Genomic DNA, 17,282 nt, shown 5'->3' on the forward strand with positions numbered 1-17,282 from the left:
TTGGATGTTTCTGTCTTTAGATTCAATTTCAAAAACATCAACTCCTGTTAACAAGTCAAATAAAGCAGCAAGCCAACAAGGGACCCCATGGGAGACACTTGTCGTATTTGCTATCAACTTGAAACAACTAAACGTCCAAATGAATATGAGCAATGTAATGGGGAACACAACGTAAGCTATTCAGACCCAAAGAAAATATATTTAATCCTGATTTTATTTTTTTTAATAGTGTAGTAAAACAGTTCAAAACATTTTTAAAATATTTAATTTATTTATTTATGAGAAAGACAGAGTCAGAGAGAATGAGCATGGGCATGCCAAGGCCTCTTGCCACTGCAAACAAACTCCAGATGCATGCACCACTTTGTACATCTAGCTTTACATGGGTACTGGGAAATCAAATCTGGGCCATCAGGATTTGCAAACAAGCATCTTTAACCAGAGTCATCTCTCCATCCACTCAAAACATTTATTTATTTGGTTGGTTGGTTGGTTTTTCGAGGTAAGGTCTCACTCTAGCTCCGGCTGACCTGGAATTCACTATGTAGTCTCAGAGGGTCCTCGAATTCATGGCAGTCCTCCTACCTCTGCCTCCCAAGTGCTGGGATTAAAAGTGTGCATTACCATGCCCAGCTTTAAAACATTGTCTGATGCTGAGGTCTTTCTTTGATAAAGTAAAGATAGGAGGTAAAAGATACATACTTTATATACTGAAAATGAAATTGTAAATACATTGTAATATAAAATAGAATGAAATATGTCCTTAAAAGATGAAAATTATAAGAAAAATAGTATAATTTTTCTGGCTAGCTGAAAGCATTAGTGTTAATATCTAAGCATCTTCCACATAGTTTTATAGAAGTGTGTGGAGCTGGTTGAGGCGGTGTATGCATATCTGTAATCCCAGCACTCAGGAGGCTGAGCTGGGAAGATCACACAAAGTCCAGAGTTCAAGGCCAATTTGGACAACATGGTGAAGCCCTGAGTCAAAATAGGAGGAAATGATTCATTGCCAAGCCTTACTTTCGCCTTAAGTAATCATATTTAGCTACTTTTGTGTGTATGTGGTGTATAGGGGTGGGTTTGTATGGGTGGGTGCATGGTTGTATAAGAGTATGCGTGCATGTGAGTGCATATGTGTGTGGAGGCCAGAGGTTGACATCAAGGATCCTGTTTTTATTATGAAAATTTACTGGGCTGGAGGGATGGCTTAGTGGTTAAGGTACTTGCCTGAAAAGCCAATGGACCCAGGTTTACAAGGGGGTGCATGCGCCTGGAGTTTGTTTACAGTGGCTGGAGGTCCTGGCGTGCCCACTCCCTGTCTCTTTCTCTGTCAAATAAATAAATATTTTTTAAAAAATTATTTTGAGTGATTAGTAACAAAAAAGAAAGCCCTGACTGTGGTGCTGCATACCTTTAATCCCTGTATTCTCTGGGCAGCAGAGATAGGAGGATTACTGTGAGTTTGAGACTACAGAGTGAGTTGTAGGTCATCTTGGGCTACAGTGAGACTCTACCTCAAAACAAACAAAAATACGGAAAAGCTCCCAAGCTAAGAAAGGTTTTCCTGTCCTGAATGGGAGGGGTCCTCATAGAGTAAATCTAAAGAAATCCCAATATAAGGTATCTTCCTCAGTTGTTCCCCACCATATTTTTTGAGACACTGTCTCTTGCTGAACTCATCAGAGCTCATCAGATTCAGCTAGACTATCTAGTTAACAAACTCCAGGGATCCTCCTGTCTCCAGTTCCCCAGCCCTGAGATTACAGCTTTTACAAGGATTATATAACTTGAAGTCAGGTCCACGTGCTAGTGTGGCAAGTGCTTTACAGACTGAACCATCTCCTCAGCCCCTTAATTTCTTTTTTAATTCACTGGCAACAATTTATCTAACAACTATTTCCTTTGTTCTAGCTGGACAACTAGTGGTTTGAAGAGCCAGGGTCGGCTATCCGTAGGAAGTAACCGTGATCGAGAAATTAGCATGTCTGTTGGTCTGGGAAGGTCACAGTTAGATTCTAAAGGAGGAGTAGTTGGTGGCACCATTGATGTCAATGCTCTGGAGATGGTTGGTATGTTGAAATTTTATAAGTCATTAAGCATATCCTCAAAATGTCATAATGGAAAAATGTTTCTGAAAATTTAGTTTGATGAGTTTTTCTCCATAGACATTTCTTTAAAAAAGTAATTTTTTTTATATGAGAGAGGCAGAGAGTGGGTGTGCCAAGGCCTCTAAGACACTGCAAATGAATTCCAGATACATGTACCACCTGTGCATCTGGCTTATCTGGGTACTGGGGAATCAAATCTGGGTCTTTAGGCTTTGCAGGCAAGTGCCTTAAACACTGAGCAATCTCTCCAGCCCTCCACAGACATTTCTATGGAAACTAAATATTCTTTCTTCTTTAGCTCATATTTCTGAACATCCAAATCAGCAACCCAGCCACAAAATTCAGATTACCATGGGTTCTACTGAAGCACGAGTTGATTACATGGGCTCAAGTATCCTCATGGGTATCTTCAGTAATGCTGATCTTAAGCTGCAGGATGAATGGAAGGTGAACCTGTATAATATGCTGGATTCAAGCATGACTGATAAAAGGTATTTCCTACTTTCAGAACACTTTGTGTGACAGCTCTTAATATGGTTTTTAACAATCAGTGGGGGAGAAAGCAGCTCATTTTTCTGTAGAATGATTATATATGGGGGGAAGTAGTTCTGCTTTTTAAATATCATCTGTGAGATACATGATAAAGATTTTGTTTTATGTTCTAGTGAGATTTTTGTGCATGGAGATTTGAAGTGGGATATTTTCCAAGTAATGATATCAAGATCAACTACACCTGACCTGATAAAAATAGGAATGAAGCTTCAGGAGTTTTTCACACAACAGTTTGATACCAGCAAACGAGCTCTGTCTACCTGGGGACCAGTTCCTTATCTTCCACCTAAAACAGTGACTAACAACCTAGAGAAAAATTCACAAGAACAATGTAAGACTTAGAATTCAGCCTTGATATACCCTGTATTTTCCACTGCATGTCACATTCCTTGTTTAAATAATAGTTTATATGCTACACTTAGTATCCTATGGACTCTGCATTCCATCCTCTCAGCAAAAGACTGATTACACACTTTCCAGTGGTATCTATGGTGCTTTGGGAAGCTAGCAGTTTTTACCCCCTCTTGCCAGAGCTCATCTTCAGCCATACCCAGTCCATGAGTGTCATGTTCTGGCTTAGAGCATGGGCTGTGAAGTCAGAATAGCTGAGTTTGGGTTTAATAACTGGGACATTGGGAAGGTCATTATTTTCACTTAGTATTCAGTAATTAGCAAGTACTAATTAAGCAGCAACCCTGTTCTTGGGTATAAGAGATAACAGTGGTTAGGCAAAAGCTCCGTACCAAGGGGAAGAGGAGGCAGGAATGGAGGGAGAGAAGGAGAGAGGAAAAACTGGAGGAGAGAAATGAGAATCACTAAGATGACACTGCAGTTAAAGCACAATGAGCAATGAGGAAAATGTTGGACATGAATTCAGACATATAGGCCACAGATAAGACTTTAAAATGATGAGAAACTGTTGAAGAGTTTTCAAAAGATTTGTTATCATTTGATGTACCTTGTCTTAAAATACTCATTTTTTAAAGCATTATTCTGATACTATGTGGAGAAAGATTGGAAACCTTACTGAAGTTAACTTATTAAACCACTCTGGCATACATTGTTACATTACGTGGCCTAGAAGGACATGATGTGAGTCTATGAGATGGTACTTTCACCTAGGGTGACAGTGGTAAAAGTGATAAAAATCAGAATGAGGATAGTTCCTTAATAACTTTTTTAACCACAAAAGTAATTGTGTACAATAAAAGCAAACTAGCAAATATAAGCAAAGAAATCACTGTACGTACCTTAGAGCATATACCTCTGAAATTTTTGTACGTATTTTTATACTGATGCATATCTTTTACCAAAATAAATCTACATTGTTTGTCACCCATTTACATTCAGTAATCTTCAGCTTTCCATTTGCTAATTATCTATTCTGGTTTCCAAAGTACATTCAAATTTCATGACTGACCTAAAAATATCCTTTACAGCTGTTTTGTCCAAACTATTTTCTACTGTTTTACTTCAGCAGTTCCTTTTCTATGACTGGCCTTGCTGTAGAGACCTACCCAATTTCGTGGCAGTGCACCCTTCTTCTGTATTTATTCTTTTTTGTGTCTTCCTGTGTCATTTATCTTGTTCTTCTAGCCCCTATATTTCATATTAACCGTATTGATACTATGCATATGCAAATTGAGTGTTTTGTTTTGTTTTGTTTTGTTTACAAAATGCTTGACCACTAGGTGTATCTGTAAAATGGTTCTTGTGAAAAGCAATCACTGGTTTTAGGGAATTATTTTAAAGACAATATGCCAGTTAAATATAAAGCATAGTCCTTGGTTTCCTTGGTTGGATACAGGATGAGAAGTATAGCAATAAAGGACATTACTAAAATAAGTAAATATTTTAAGTATGAATTCTGTGTTTGGTATAAGTAAATCACTTTATGGGCACCTGAAAGTCATCTTAAACACATAGAAATCTTTATTTACTTATGTTTGATGGTACTGTGGAATGAATCCAGGACCTCATGTATGCTAAGCAAGCGTTCTGCCACTGAGCTAAATTTCAGCCCTGGAAATCTCTTTGAAATGCATATCTATACAGTAGATATGGGGTGGACTTAACAACTACCTTTCGAACAAGATCCCAGGTGAGGCTGATGGTACTGGTCCTCTGACCACTTTGAGTAAGTAGCAGAAGCATAGAAGAGTAAAAATAGACTTATAATCCTTTCACTGATGTTTTGCTTCTTCACTTGAGAAAAAAAAGTGCACCTTACAATTATTTGTTATTGTTACATGAAGATTATTATATAAAATTTCATACAAACATTTTGTTAATCAGTGAGCATAACACAGTGTGCGTTGCAGGTGTTAATAAGTTACTACCTTCCCAAGCTCTGTCCATCTTTATGCAACTTTTCCCTATCTATTTTGATGGCTTCTTGTCACAGCCAAGTGTTAGATAGGATTTTCATCCATTCCCTAAGTCACTTTCAACTCTAAAAAGAAGCCAACTCTGCCTTTTCACCCAGCTCAGAAATCTTCTGAGGATTCAGGACTAGTAAATATTTCTTGGTTCTCTTGCAGTGCTTGATGCAGCTCACCATCGACATTGGCCTGGGGTACTGAAGGTGGTATCAGGATGCCACATATCCTTATTTCAGATTCCCTTACCAGAAGATGGGATGCAGTTTGGAGGATCAATGAGCTTACATGGGAATCATATGACTCTGGCTTGTTTTCATGGTCCAAATTTCCGTTCAAAATCCTGGGCTCTTTTTCATTTAGAAGAACCAAATATTGCCTTTTGGACTGAAGCTCAGAAAATCTGGGAAGATGGTAAATTGGCACATTTTTCCAGCTTTTACTCTTGTCTCTCTTCTGGTGTGATTATAAGTGACAATAATATTCCTTTCCTTGGATCTTTTATTGTTTTTATTTTATTTTTTTTATTTGAGAGAGCGAGAGAGAATGAGGCAGAGAGAGAGAGGAAGAAAATGGGCACGCCAGGGCCTCCAGCTACTGCAGAGGAACTCCAGATGCATGCACCACCTTGTGCATCTGGCTTACATGGGTCTTGGTGCTAACTGAGGTCCTTTAGCTTTGCAGACAAACGCATTAACCGCTAAGCCATCTCTCCAGCCCCTTTTGTTGGTTTTTATTGGCAAAATTTATGCATTTTATAAGTTGTCTATCTCAATTTGTTATCATGTGCTTGTCATGTCAGTGAAGTCTGGAAGATGCTAAAGAAACATATTGAAGCTGGGTGTGGTGGCACACACACCTTTAATTCCAGCACTGGGGAGGCTGAGGTAGGGGGATCACTGAGAGTTTGAAGCCAGCCTGAGACTACATAGTGAATTCCAGGTCAGCCTGGACTAAAGTAAAATCCTACTTTGAAAAAAAAAAGGAAGGAAAGGAAGGGGGAAAGGAAAAGAGGGAGGGAGGGAGGGACGGAAAAATACTGAGCTTGTTTCTGAGCTTGCCATCATGATCCTTATGTAAATTTAGTGCTTCTGTGATTTGCATTAACATAATAATAGGCCTGAATATTTCTTATAAAAACATGAAGATAATTTTAGGGTAAGGAGATTCTTTGCAAGCCAAGACTATGTTGTAAAACCTGTGGACAAAGTTGTACCTGGATATGGTGATAAAACCCAGTTGCTTTGAGAAATGTTCTGCTCTGTGGTTTCTTAATCACATTGAGCCATCTCCAAGCCTGCTCTGTGGTTCTTCCTCTTCCCCCTTCTGTTCTTCCCACTCTTCTTCCTCCTCTCCTCCCCCCTCCTCCTCCCCTTCCCACCCCTTTTTGTTCCTTCTTTGTTTTTTTAAATGCATATTTTATTTATTTATTAGAGAGAGAAAGAGAAAGAGAATAGGTGCACCAGGGTCTCCAGCCACTGCGAATGAACTCCAGATGCATGCGCCCCCTTGTGCATCTGGTTTACATGGGTCCTGGAGGATCGAACTGGGATCCTCTGGCTTTGCAGGCAAATGTCTTAACCACTAAGCCATCTCTCCAGCCCTTTTTTTCCTTTTTTTTTTCTTTTTCTTTGTTTGTAAATTTCTTACTCTGTAGCCTAGACTAGCCTGAAATTTTCTGTGTAGCCCAGGGTGACCTCACCTCCAAAATTCTGGAATTTCAGGTGTGAGCTACCGCCTCCTGCATATTTGGTGATTTCTTAGTGATTAAGGATAAAGGAAAAACATAGCTGATAATCTTCATGTCACTGGGATACATCCTGTTATAATTAAGGAAATAATCTGTTTCCCTCATTTATTTATTCTTTATTTTCATAGCCTTCCTATCTGTGTATGTTTTAGCTGAATCTATTACTTTGAGGCCACAATTATTTTCTTGGATCCAAATATAGTTTGACACTTCTAAGAATGTATTTTTGTTTTGCTCTAGGCTCTAGTGATCATTCTACATATATTGTACAAACACTGGATTTTCATCTGGGTCATAACACCATGGTTACAAAACCATGTGGTGCTCTGGAAAGTCCCATGGCAACAATAACCAAGATAACAAGGCGCCGTCATGAAAATCCACCCCATGGAGTAGCAAGTGTGAAAGAATGGTTTAATTATGTTACTGCCACAAGGAATGAAGGTTGAAATATAAGTCTTTGTAGATCTTATTTTCTTTTTTTCCCCCTATTTATTTTTGGTGTTTCGTTGACTGTTTAGAATTTAAGTGGAGGTTAAATTTTCATGATTTGACACAATTTTAATTTTATGTCTATTGATAAAGGAATGATTGCTTAGTACATGAATCACCAATCTGGTAATATAGCATTTCATAGGCTCAGATTATTTTATATGTAACAAAAACCATTCAAAATAACATTGATTTTAAATAAATAAGATAAAATTTGTTAGGTTCAGTAACATTTTTGGTAATTTGGAAGGTTTTAGAAAATAATATTAGAAAAATAGTTTTATAGTTGTGTAGTTATGCGAAAAATTGGTTTGGCAAATTTATTGTACAGGTAACTAAAAGAATGCTACAAACATAAGTTTCTGCCTGTCTGGAACAAAAGAGTAAATCAGTTTTTTAAATTTGATTAGATATACCAGTTCTGTGATAACTTGCTTGGTAGCTCTTTTGTGTTTGTTTTTGAGTTTGTACTTAAGTATCGATTCTATCAATCAGCTTGTGTTTTGGCAAGCTATTAAGAAATGTTAATTAAGACTAAAATGTTTTGGACTAGAGAGGTGGCTTAGTGGTTAAGCGCTCGCCTGTGAAGCCTAATAACTCTGGTTTGAGGCTCAGTTCCTCAGGACCCATGTAAGCCAGATAGACAACATGGTGCATGCATCTAGAGTTCAAGGCCAGGCGTGTTGGCACACACCTTTAATCCTAGCACTTGGGAGGCAGAGGTAGGAGGATCACTATGAGTTTGAGGTCATCCTGAGACTACATAGTTAATTCCAGGTCAGCCTGAGCCAGAGTGAGACCCTACCTCACAAAACCAAAACAAAAAGACTAGAATATTTTATTTCAAAATGGCCCTCTTTCACAATGAAAAAGATGACTTGAATCCATGGAAAGAATAGCTTTCATGTTAAAAGGTAGATGTTAGGGACAATTAAAAATCTTATGAGAAAGCCAGGCATGGTGGCACATGCCTTTAATCCCAGCACTAGAGAGGCAGAGGTAGGAGGATCAGCGCCGTGAGTGTGAGGCCACCCTGAGACTACATAGTGAATTCCAGGTCAACCGGGGCTACAGTGAGACCCTACCTTGAAAAACCAAAAAAAAATCTTACAAGAACAAAGGAGTGTAAGGGAGAAAATTAAATGACTGTGCCTGTTTTACTGTTTTCCCAAGTAGAAATTTTAGGAAATTGTTTCTTTGGGACCAGGAGATTCCAAAGGTGTACCACATATTGAATTGCTGCTGGTATATCTAGAAAAATAATTTTATATGATAGTTATAATGTATACATTTGGTAAAATTAGGACTTCTATCTAATTTCAAGGGTCAGGATCATATTTAATCCCCAAAACTATAATATTGTGAGGTATTCAATATACGGAGATTTTAGGTTTAATAAAATCCAAGTTCAAGCATGAATGCAATTGAAAATAATAGGTGGTTTTTTTTTTTGTTTTTTTTTTTTTTTTTTGAGGCTGACCTAGAATTTACTCTGTATTCTCCGGGTGGCTTTGAACTCATGGCGATCCTCCTCCCTCTGCCTCCCAAGTGCTGGGATTAAAGACGTGTGCCACCATGCCCGGCTGAGAATAATAGTCATTTTAAAGCTGGAAAAATCAAAACCAGTTATAACTTGGGTTTATATTTATATATATCACATTACAGAGTTGTGGTTTTTAACAATAGTGATATGTGTATGTATACAGCTTTTTTTATGTATGTGCACATGTTTGTGTGTGAATGTACATGTACATGTTCTCAGGTGTGGACACCAAAGAACAACCACTAACGTCATTCCTCAGGAATGTTGCCCCCCACTTTTTTTGAGAAAGTTTCTCACTGTCCTAGAGCTTTTCAATTAGGCTAGACTAAACAAGGAGTTCCAGGGTCATGGCTGTATCCATACCTGGCACTTTTTAAAAATGTGGTATTGAGGATGAAACACATTTCTTCATGCTTGTGCATCAGTTATTTTCTGGCCTTCTTTCAAAGCTCTATATACAGCTCTTTTTAAAACTGTGATTATTTCTAACTTGAAAATGATAAAGTTCCCCCCCCCCTTGGTTTTTTTGAGGTAAGGTATTGCTCTAGCCTATGCTGACAAGTTTGTTGTAGTATCTTTAAAGCCAAACGTGTATCAGGGTCCACTGATTTAACCTGACCCTTACCTATCTTTATGTTATGCATGTAGAGCTGAACTTACTTCGCAATGTTGATGCTAATAACACGGAGAACAGTACTACTGTGAAGAATTCTAGTTTGTTGAGTGGATTCAGAGGAGGCTCTAGCTACAACCATGAAACAGAGACTATCTTTGCATTACCAAGGATGCAGCTTGCCTTCAAATCTATTCATGTTCAAGAGCCACAAGAACCATCATTACAGGGTGTGTGGAAAAATAGTCTTTCATTTTTATAGTTACTACGACAATTCTAAAAGTCTTCAAACTACTACTATCTCCTCAACAGTCATTTTCATATTTATTAATTTAATGAAGTTGATTTTTTTTTAATTTTTATTTATTTATTTGAGAGCGACAGAGAGAGAAAGGAAGAGGCAGATAGAGAGAGAGAGACAGAGAGAGAATGGGCGCACCAGGGCCTCCAGCCACTGCAAACAAACTCCAGACACATGTGCCCCCTTGTTTATCTGGCTAACATGGGGTCTGGGGAATTGAGCCTCGAACCAGGGTCGTTAGGCTTCACAGGCAAACACTTAACTGCTAAGCCATCTCTCCAGCCCTGAAGTTGATTTTGTAAGTCAGATTGATTGATTGATTTTCTTACAAGCTATATGTCTCCTGACAAATTAGACTGTGCCTTTTCTCACAAATCCTAGGAATAATTATTGAATTTTACTTACTGAGCTATTATGAGGAACAAATGACACATACTAGGTGTGTTACTAAATTATCATCAGTTTTTAATCACATGTAGAAATTACTCATTTCTGTACATTTGCATTTCAAATGGATGTATTTTCATGGACCTGTATATAAATAAATATTTTGGATGTGAAGAAGACTTGTTCATGAAACCTTTTACTATTAAAAGAACTTTGTCATTGTAGATGCCAACTTGAAGCCAAAAGTAGAGTGCAGTGTGGTGACAGAGTTCACTGACCACATCTGTGTGACCATGGATGCCGAGCTCATCATGTTTCTCCATGATCTAGTGTCAGCTTATCTGAAAGAAAAAGAAAAAGGTGGGTTGCATGTTATTTTCTTCTCTCAAGTTGAAGGAAAAGCAGCTATTAGTGGATTTACATGGAGGGAGCCTTTAGGGTCTAGTGATATAAAGATGAGGCTATGTCCCTTTTCTTTATAGGTTTTAAATGTTAGTAGCATTACTAAGACTATAGGACAGACTTTCTGTGTATGTGCTGAGTGCATGGCATTCTTTCTACCCATACCTGACACTGAAGGGTATGTTGTACTTTACTATATACATTGTGTCATAAAAGTCTTAAATTAGACTTTGTGATTCCTTCAAAGTAGGAAAATGTGAGGAATACTGAAAATTTAAATAAAGTAAGTAAAGAAACAACTACATAATAAAGTTGATTAGTTACCCACATAATTGGAAACACTTAGTTGAATAAGAACATAAATCCTTTTTGAATGCAGAGAGCATTTTGGTTTCATAAATCAGACCTCATTGGGCTTGTTTTACATTGATGAGCTTGCTAGCACATTTCCTCACTGGGAACTTGTTTGTTCATTAAAATATATATATACATTAACCCTAATATATATTTGGAACTGATTAAGTATATTGCAGTACTCTATAGCTGATTAAAAGAATGAAGTAGTTGGAAATGGGATTCTGTCCAAAATACATGGTGTTTGATTTATTTAATAAATGAATATATATTACACAATTGGATATCTATTCAAATATTAAGATATAATGATAAGGCAACAGATGTGATTTTTTTTTTCAGTACTGGAGATTATATCTAGGGCCTTTGCATGCGAGGCAGACACCTTACTACTTAGCTATATCTCCAGTCCCTTTTACCGTTTTGTTTTGTTTGTTTGTTTTATTTGAGAGCGACAGACAGAGAGAAAGAAGCAGATAGGAGAATTGGTACGCCAGGGTCTCCAGCCACTGCAAACGAACTCCAGACGTGTGTGCCCCTTGTGCATCTGGCTAACGTGGGTTCTGGGGAATTGAGCCTCGAACCGGGGTCCTTAGGCTTCACAGGCAAGCGCTTAACCGCTAAGCCATCTCTCCAGCCCTGTTTGTTTGTTTTTGAAACAGTGTCTCTCTCAGAGTTATCTAAGCTGACCTTGAATCCTTTCTGTAGCCCAGGAACTCCTTGAATTTGTGATGTGTCAGTGTCCCAAGTAGCTGATTACAGAGCTATGCTACAAGACCTGGCTCCACAAGATTCTAACTAAAAAGTACCTTAGGAGAATATAATTGGTGTAGGTCACACTATCATACTATGTCATTGTTTGAGGAAGTAAAGTTTACCTTGCAGATACTTCACAAATAAAAGCAGATTATCAAAAGATCATATTGAAAGAGTACAAAGTTAGCATGGTACAGATCAAATTGCTCTTCCATTACTATGCCAAAGTTTAGTGAGAGAGTAAAGTCAATAATGATGATAGTAAGAGTTACATCAGGCTTTAGTCATTGTTCTGCATCATACCTACTATATGTATACTATACATATACTATACAGTATTTACAAAATCTGCTGTAAAATGTAACAGTCACTAGTCATCTTAGTTTTTTCCCTTTGCTTTAATATTTAAACTTAATGTAGAAAAACAGATTCTGTATGAGCTTATGATATTCAGAATTCTTTTTGATCTACTTATATTTGAAAGCCTGCCAGTTTTTTCTCTCAAATATGAAACCTTTGAAATATTATATTGGTCTTAGTCTACCTAGAACTATATATCTGAAACAAAATCTCTTTTAATGTAAACTATTATAGCTGGACCTGATGGTACAGGCCTATGTTGGGCTTACCATATACTCAGGAGGTTAACATGGTAAGATTGCAAGTTCAAGCTCAACTCAGGCAACTTAGTAAGACTATACAAAAAACTATATGTGTGTGTGTATGTGTGTGTGTGTGTGTGAGAGAGAGAGAGAGAGAGAGAGAGAGAGAGAGAGAGGGATGTAGCTTACTGGTTGACCATTTACTTAACATGCAGGAAGTCAGAATTCAATCCTACATACTATAAAAATAATCAGTTATAAAACATTATTTGGGTAGAAAAAGAGAGGTGATTTTTTAATAACAAAGTGTTGTAATGTGTGGGGATTTTTTTTTCTTTTTTTAATTTTTTTGTTTATTTTTATTTATTTATTTGAGAGAGAGAGAGAGAGAGAATGGGCGCGCCAGGGCCTCCAGCCACTGCAAACAAACTCCAGACGTGTGCGCCCCCTTGTGCATCTGGCTAGCGTGGGTCCTGGGGAATAGACCCTTGAACCAGGGTCCTTAGGCTTCACAGGCAAGTGTTAACCGCTAAGCCATCTCTCCAGCCCAATGTGTGGGGATTTTAGTGATAAAGGCATTGTAATACCTATAAAGTATATATTATAAGTTTTGGCCAAAATAAGCATAAACATTCCTCAAACCAGTAGTTTCCCTCTTCAGCCTCCCAGGTAACTGGGATTATAGATGTAGCCTGCACACCCAGTCACTAGTTACTAGTCACTCTTTAGGAAACCTCCTCTGTCAAGGATCTTAGTATTCTTTCCATGGTATCAACCTTTTTTTTTCCAAAGAAATACTAATAATTGGTGTTACCTATGGATTTTAAAAGATACTTTTTAAGAAGTATAAATAGGGCTTTTCAAGGTAATAGATAAGATGAGAGAGCCAATTATTATATTGTTACAATGATTTAAAATAAATTTATAATACATATCTGTCTAATATCTTTTCATATAGCAATTTTTCCACCTCGGATTCTATCTACTCGACCAGGACAGAAAAGTCCAATAATTGTACATGATGAAAACTCCTCTGACAAAGACAGAGAAGATAGCATCACTTACACCACTGTGGACTGGAGAGATTTCATGTGCAACACATGGCATCTGGAACCTACTCTTAGGTAAATGAATAGTTGGGTACATACATCATCACATCTGTAGGCTTACTGTATTAGTTACTTTTCCCATTGCTGTTACCAAATATTTGACCAGAAGCAGCTTAAGGGTGGATGGTTATTTGGCTCACAGTTTAAGAAGGGATAGAATCCATTATGTTAAGGAAGACATGGTAGCACAAGCATGTCCCAGCTGGTCACAATGTATGTGGCAGTTAGGAAGCACCAGGTAGATAAGAAGTGAGCCAGGCTATTAAACCATAAGGCCTTCCCCAATGACCCACTTACTCTAACAAGGTTCTACTTTCTAAAAGGTTTCATAGCCTTCCACAGTAGCACCACCAGCTAGGTACCAAACATGCAAATACATGAACCTATGTAGAACTTTGCATTCTGTCTCTCTTGGGCCCCATAAAGTCATGGCCATATTATAATGCAAAATGCATTCACCTGAACTTCAAAAGTCCCCAAGGTCATTAAGAGTTCCCTAGTAGCAATCTAGGGCTATTCTGTCCTAAGGTCCCAAACTCTTCTATTTCTTCTAGCAAACCAGTTTGAAAGGCCTCTGAACCACATGGCCCCACTCCTATTATTTCATTGCTGTCACCAATCCCTGACAAGCAACTTAAGGAAGGAAGGAGAAGGCATGGCAATATGAATGTGAGGCAGCTAGTCACACTATGACTGTAGTCAGAATGCAGAGAACAACAGGAAGTGTTGCCAAGCTATTAAAACCTCAAGGCCTAACCCCTCTGATTCACTTCCACCAACAAGGATATATTTCCTAAGTTTTTCAAAACAATGTGCCGTTCTGGGGACCAATGTTCAAACACATGAGCATATGGGTAACATTTCACATTCAAACCACAAGTATTATAAGAAAACATTTGAATAACATATAGGTTAACTCTGGTTACCTAATAAACTAAATGTACAAGTTAGCTACTCTTAACCTCTGACTGCTATTTCTGTACTTCTTTCCTGCCTTTGTAAGTGCTTCCTAGATGAAGAAAAATAAATACAAACACTGGGAATATAGCACTTATTAGCTGCCTAGTGTGGCAGTCTCAGTTAATCACTAAAAGTCAAAAATAACTCTCTTTATACTGGCTGCTTTCACAAATCTCACCAGGATGTTGTTTTAGGTGTTTTACACAGCCACAGTGACAAGATGCAATAGAAGTCATACCTCATCAGTAAGGAGCCATGTTATAACAATTAAATAGAATCCACAGTGTCATAGTATCCTCCTGCTTGCATGCTAAGCAGGTTAAAACTATGCTTAGAATGTTGAATTTAATGTTATCAGATACATTTTCCTTTACTGAGTCATGTTCTATACTAATGAAACTTAACTTTCCTTCAAATTTTAATTGTAATATTTGCTACAATTAGTGGTACTTGCTTTGTACACTATTTATAATTAACACAGCCTTCCTGTTTTGTACTTTCATCTGCTTTATGATTCAAAGTACAACTGTCTGAATCCTTAGATAGTATCCAAAAAAATCCCATTAGATGCCAGTACAGTATTGTGCATTGTGACACTGAGCCATATTTCCAGCCCCTGTGAGATGATTTTTTTTATTTTAGTCATTTATTTATACTAGAGAGAAGAAGGCAAATATATATTAGGGGGGGGGAGTGCACACACACCAGGGCCTCCCACTAGCCACTGTAAATGAACTCCAGATATCTGTGCCACCTTGTGCATCTGACTTTACATAGGTACTGGGCAACTGAACCTGAGTCCTTTGGCTTTTCAGACAAGTGCCTTAACCTCCAAGCCATCTCTGTAGCCTGATGTTTTTATTTAAAGTTATTATTCAGACATTTAATGCTACAATAACTCAAAAATAACAAATTTCCATTATATGATGGAACCTTGTATATAGGGGAAGTAATGGCTTTGTTAGTAATTATTATTATTTGTTTGGTTGGTTTTGGGAGAGGTTGGGACAGGAGCAAAATGTTTATTAACTGTGGGGTTTTGGAAGATCAATGCATGGAAGAGAAACAGCTAGAAATAAATATAGTTATAGTTCAATTATAGGTTGGCTGTCTGACAGCATTGACTTTCTACTACAGAGTCCAAACTTTGACTTACCTGTGGTGCTTCAGTAATGCAGGACTCGGGGTGAGGGTGGACTGGAGTTGTATAGTCAGCAGGTCTGTGAATTCACCTAGCCACAGACAGTGACCAGTTCCACCCAGTTCTTCAGCTAACTTGCTTAGGGACCTATTCTTAAAAACATACAGGAATAGACCTAAATAAGTGGCTTCCAAAGAAAGTGAGAGTGCGTTATTGAGCCACACTACTCACATCCTCTGTTAACTTTGCTGGTCTGATAAATATCAATACAGGAAGAAAAATATCAGGAGTTGGACATGAATACCTTGTCCTGCACATGGAAGGACACATTAGGAAAAGAGAAAATGTGTTTCAGTTACCTTCTCATTACTGGGACAAAATACTTGACCCAAAGCAGTTTATGGAAGGAAAGTATTTATTTTGGCATACAGTCTGGAAGGGAAGCTTCATGATAGCAGGAAAAAGATGGCATGAACAAAGGCTGGATGTCATCTCTACCACAGCAGGTAGATACAGCCCACAGGAGAGTGAGCCCACTACCACTGGCAAGCTAGGGCTACTAAAACTCAAGGTCCACTCACAGCAACACACCTCCTTCAGCAAGGCACCACCTCCCAAACTGCCATCAAGCATCCAGAACACAAGTTTATGAGGGACATCTGAGTCAAGCCCCCACAAAATGGTTCTCCCTTTAAACATGTTGAGCACATAGCACTCTGGGAAATTTTAGCTTTTCTCCTGTTGTGCTACTTGGCACATCTTTTAACCAGTATCTTTTTTCAAATGTTTAAAATAGCCATAAAACAGGCCGAAAATGAATTAGGTAAAATGAAATTCCACCAATACTATTGCTGTCTTTCAGAGATACTTATACACATACATTATTTTAGGAGTGATATGACCCTGGTGAATCCGGAACGCTTAAGCTCAAACATTCAAGCATACCTTTGGAAAGGACACTCAGTGATGTGCATAGACCTACCCTCAGGGCTATAGAAGGGTATACCACTACCTGACAATGATCATCTGTAATTATTATTTTAGGCTAATTTCTTGGACTGGAAGAAAGATTGATCCAGTAGGTGTTGATTATATTCTTCAAAAATTGGGCTTTCATCATGCCAGAACTACTATTCCTAAGTGGCTTCAGAGAGGAGTGATGGACCCCCTGGACAAGGTTCTGTCTGTTCTCATTAAAAAGCTGGGCACCGCACTACAGGATGAAAAGGAAAAAAAAGGAAAAGACAAAGAAGAACACTAACATAGTAACTTGACCTGTGAGGAAACTGACTGTGTCCATTAAATTTTATGACACTGGAGTGGTTTTAAGTATAATTTTAAATAGAACTTCAAAAGAATTCAATTTTACCCTGAGACTATATAGTGAATTCCAGGTCAGCCTGGACCCGAGTGAGACCCTACCGCAAAAAAACAAAACAAAAAAAAAAAAAAATTTTGATTTTGTGGCCATTATTTTAAAGGTTGATAAGTTAACCTGTTTGTTCTAGCTCCACCATTCTGGGTATAGTGAGTATTGCATGATAATGTGAAGTTTGTTAAAAACAGTTATAATATAAAGATATGTTCTTAAGGTTTATAATTGTATTATGTGCAATATGATTCCTGCATTTAAGATATTTGCAGAATTTGTTATTGGCCATAACTTTTAGAAAAAAATCTTGTTGATAATATGATTTGTGGGGTCATTAATTGTTTTTTTTAATGTAGATTTGTACAAATACCTATTTGTATATAGTTTGAGTAATTGTAATATGATTGTATACTTCTAAAATGTTGATAACCATTGTAATAAAGTCACAATAATGACTTC

At 37.7% G+C, this 17,282-nt stretch overlaps 1 protein-coding gene across 8 annotated transcripts in view; it reads left to right on the forward strand.

Moving 5' to 3' along the window:
- Kiaa1109 (KIAA1109 ortholog) overlaps window positions 1-16,914 on the forward strand; it is a 240,137-nt gene extending 223,223 nt beyond the window's left edge. For all 8 annotated transcript variants that reach the window (XM_045130867.1, XM_045130873.1, XM_045130872.1 and 5 more), the window contains 10 exons: window positions 21-171; window positions 1,915-2,072; window positions 2,410-2,602; window positions 2,777-2,994; window positions 5,204-5,455; window positions 7,032-7,235; window positions 9,475-9,669; window positions 10,353-10,487; window positions 13,200-13,365; window positions 16,496-16,914. In XM_045130867.1, the coding sequence (XP_044986802.1) occupies window positions 21-171; window positions 1,915-2,072; window positions 2,410-2,602; window positions 2,777-2,994; window positions 5,204-5,455; window positions 7,032-7,235; window positions 9,475-9,669; window positions 10,353-10,487; window positions 13,200-13,365; window positions 16,496-16,712 (1,889 nt within the window). In that variant the 3' untranslated portion in view covers window positions 16,713-16,914. The remainder of the gene's footprint in view (window positions 1-20; window positions 172-1,914; window positions 2,073-2,409; window positions 2,603-2,776; window positions 2,995-5,203; window positions 5,456-7,031; window positions 7,236-9,474; window positions 9,670-10,352; window positions 10,488-13,199; window positions 13,366-16,495) is intronic.
- Window positions 16,915-17,282: the final 368 nt, after the last annotated feature.

The sequence above is a fragment of the Jaculus jaculus genome, chromosome 12 (assembly GCF_020740685.1).
Source record: "Jaculus jaculus isolate mJacJac1 chromosome 12, mJacJac1.mat.Y.cur, whole genome shotgun sequence".
Lineage (NCBI taxonomy): Eukaryota > Metazoa > Chordata > Mammalia > Rodentia > Dipodidae > Jaculus > Jaculus jaculus.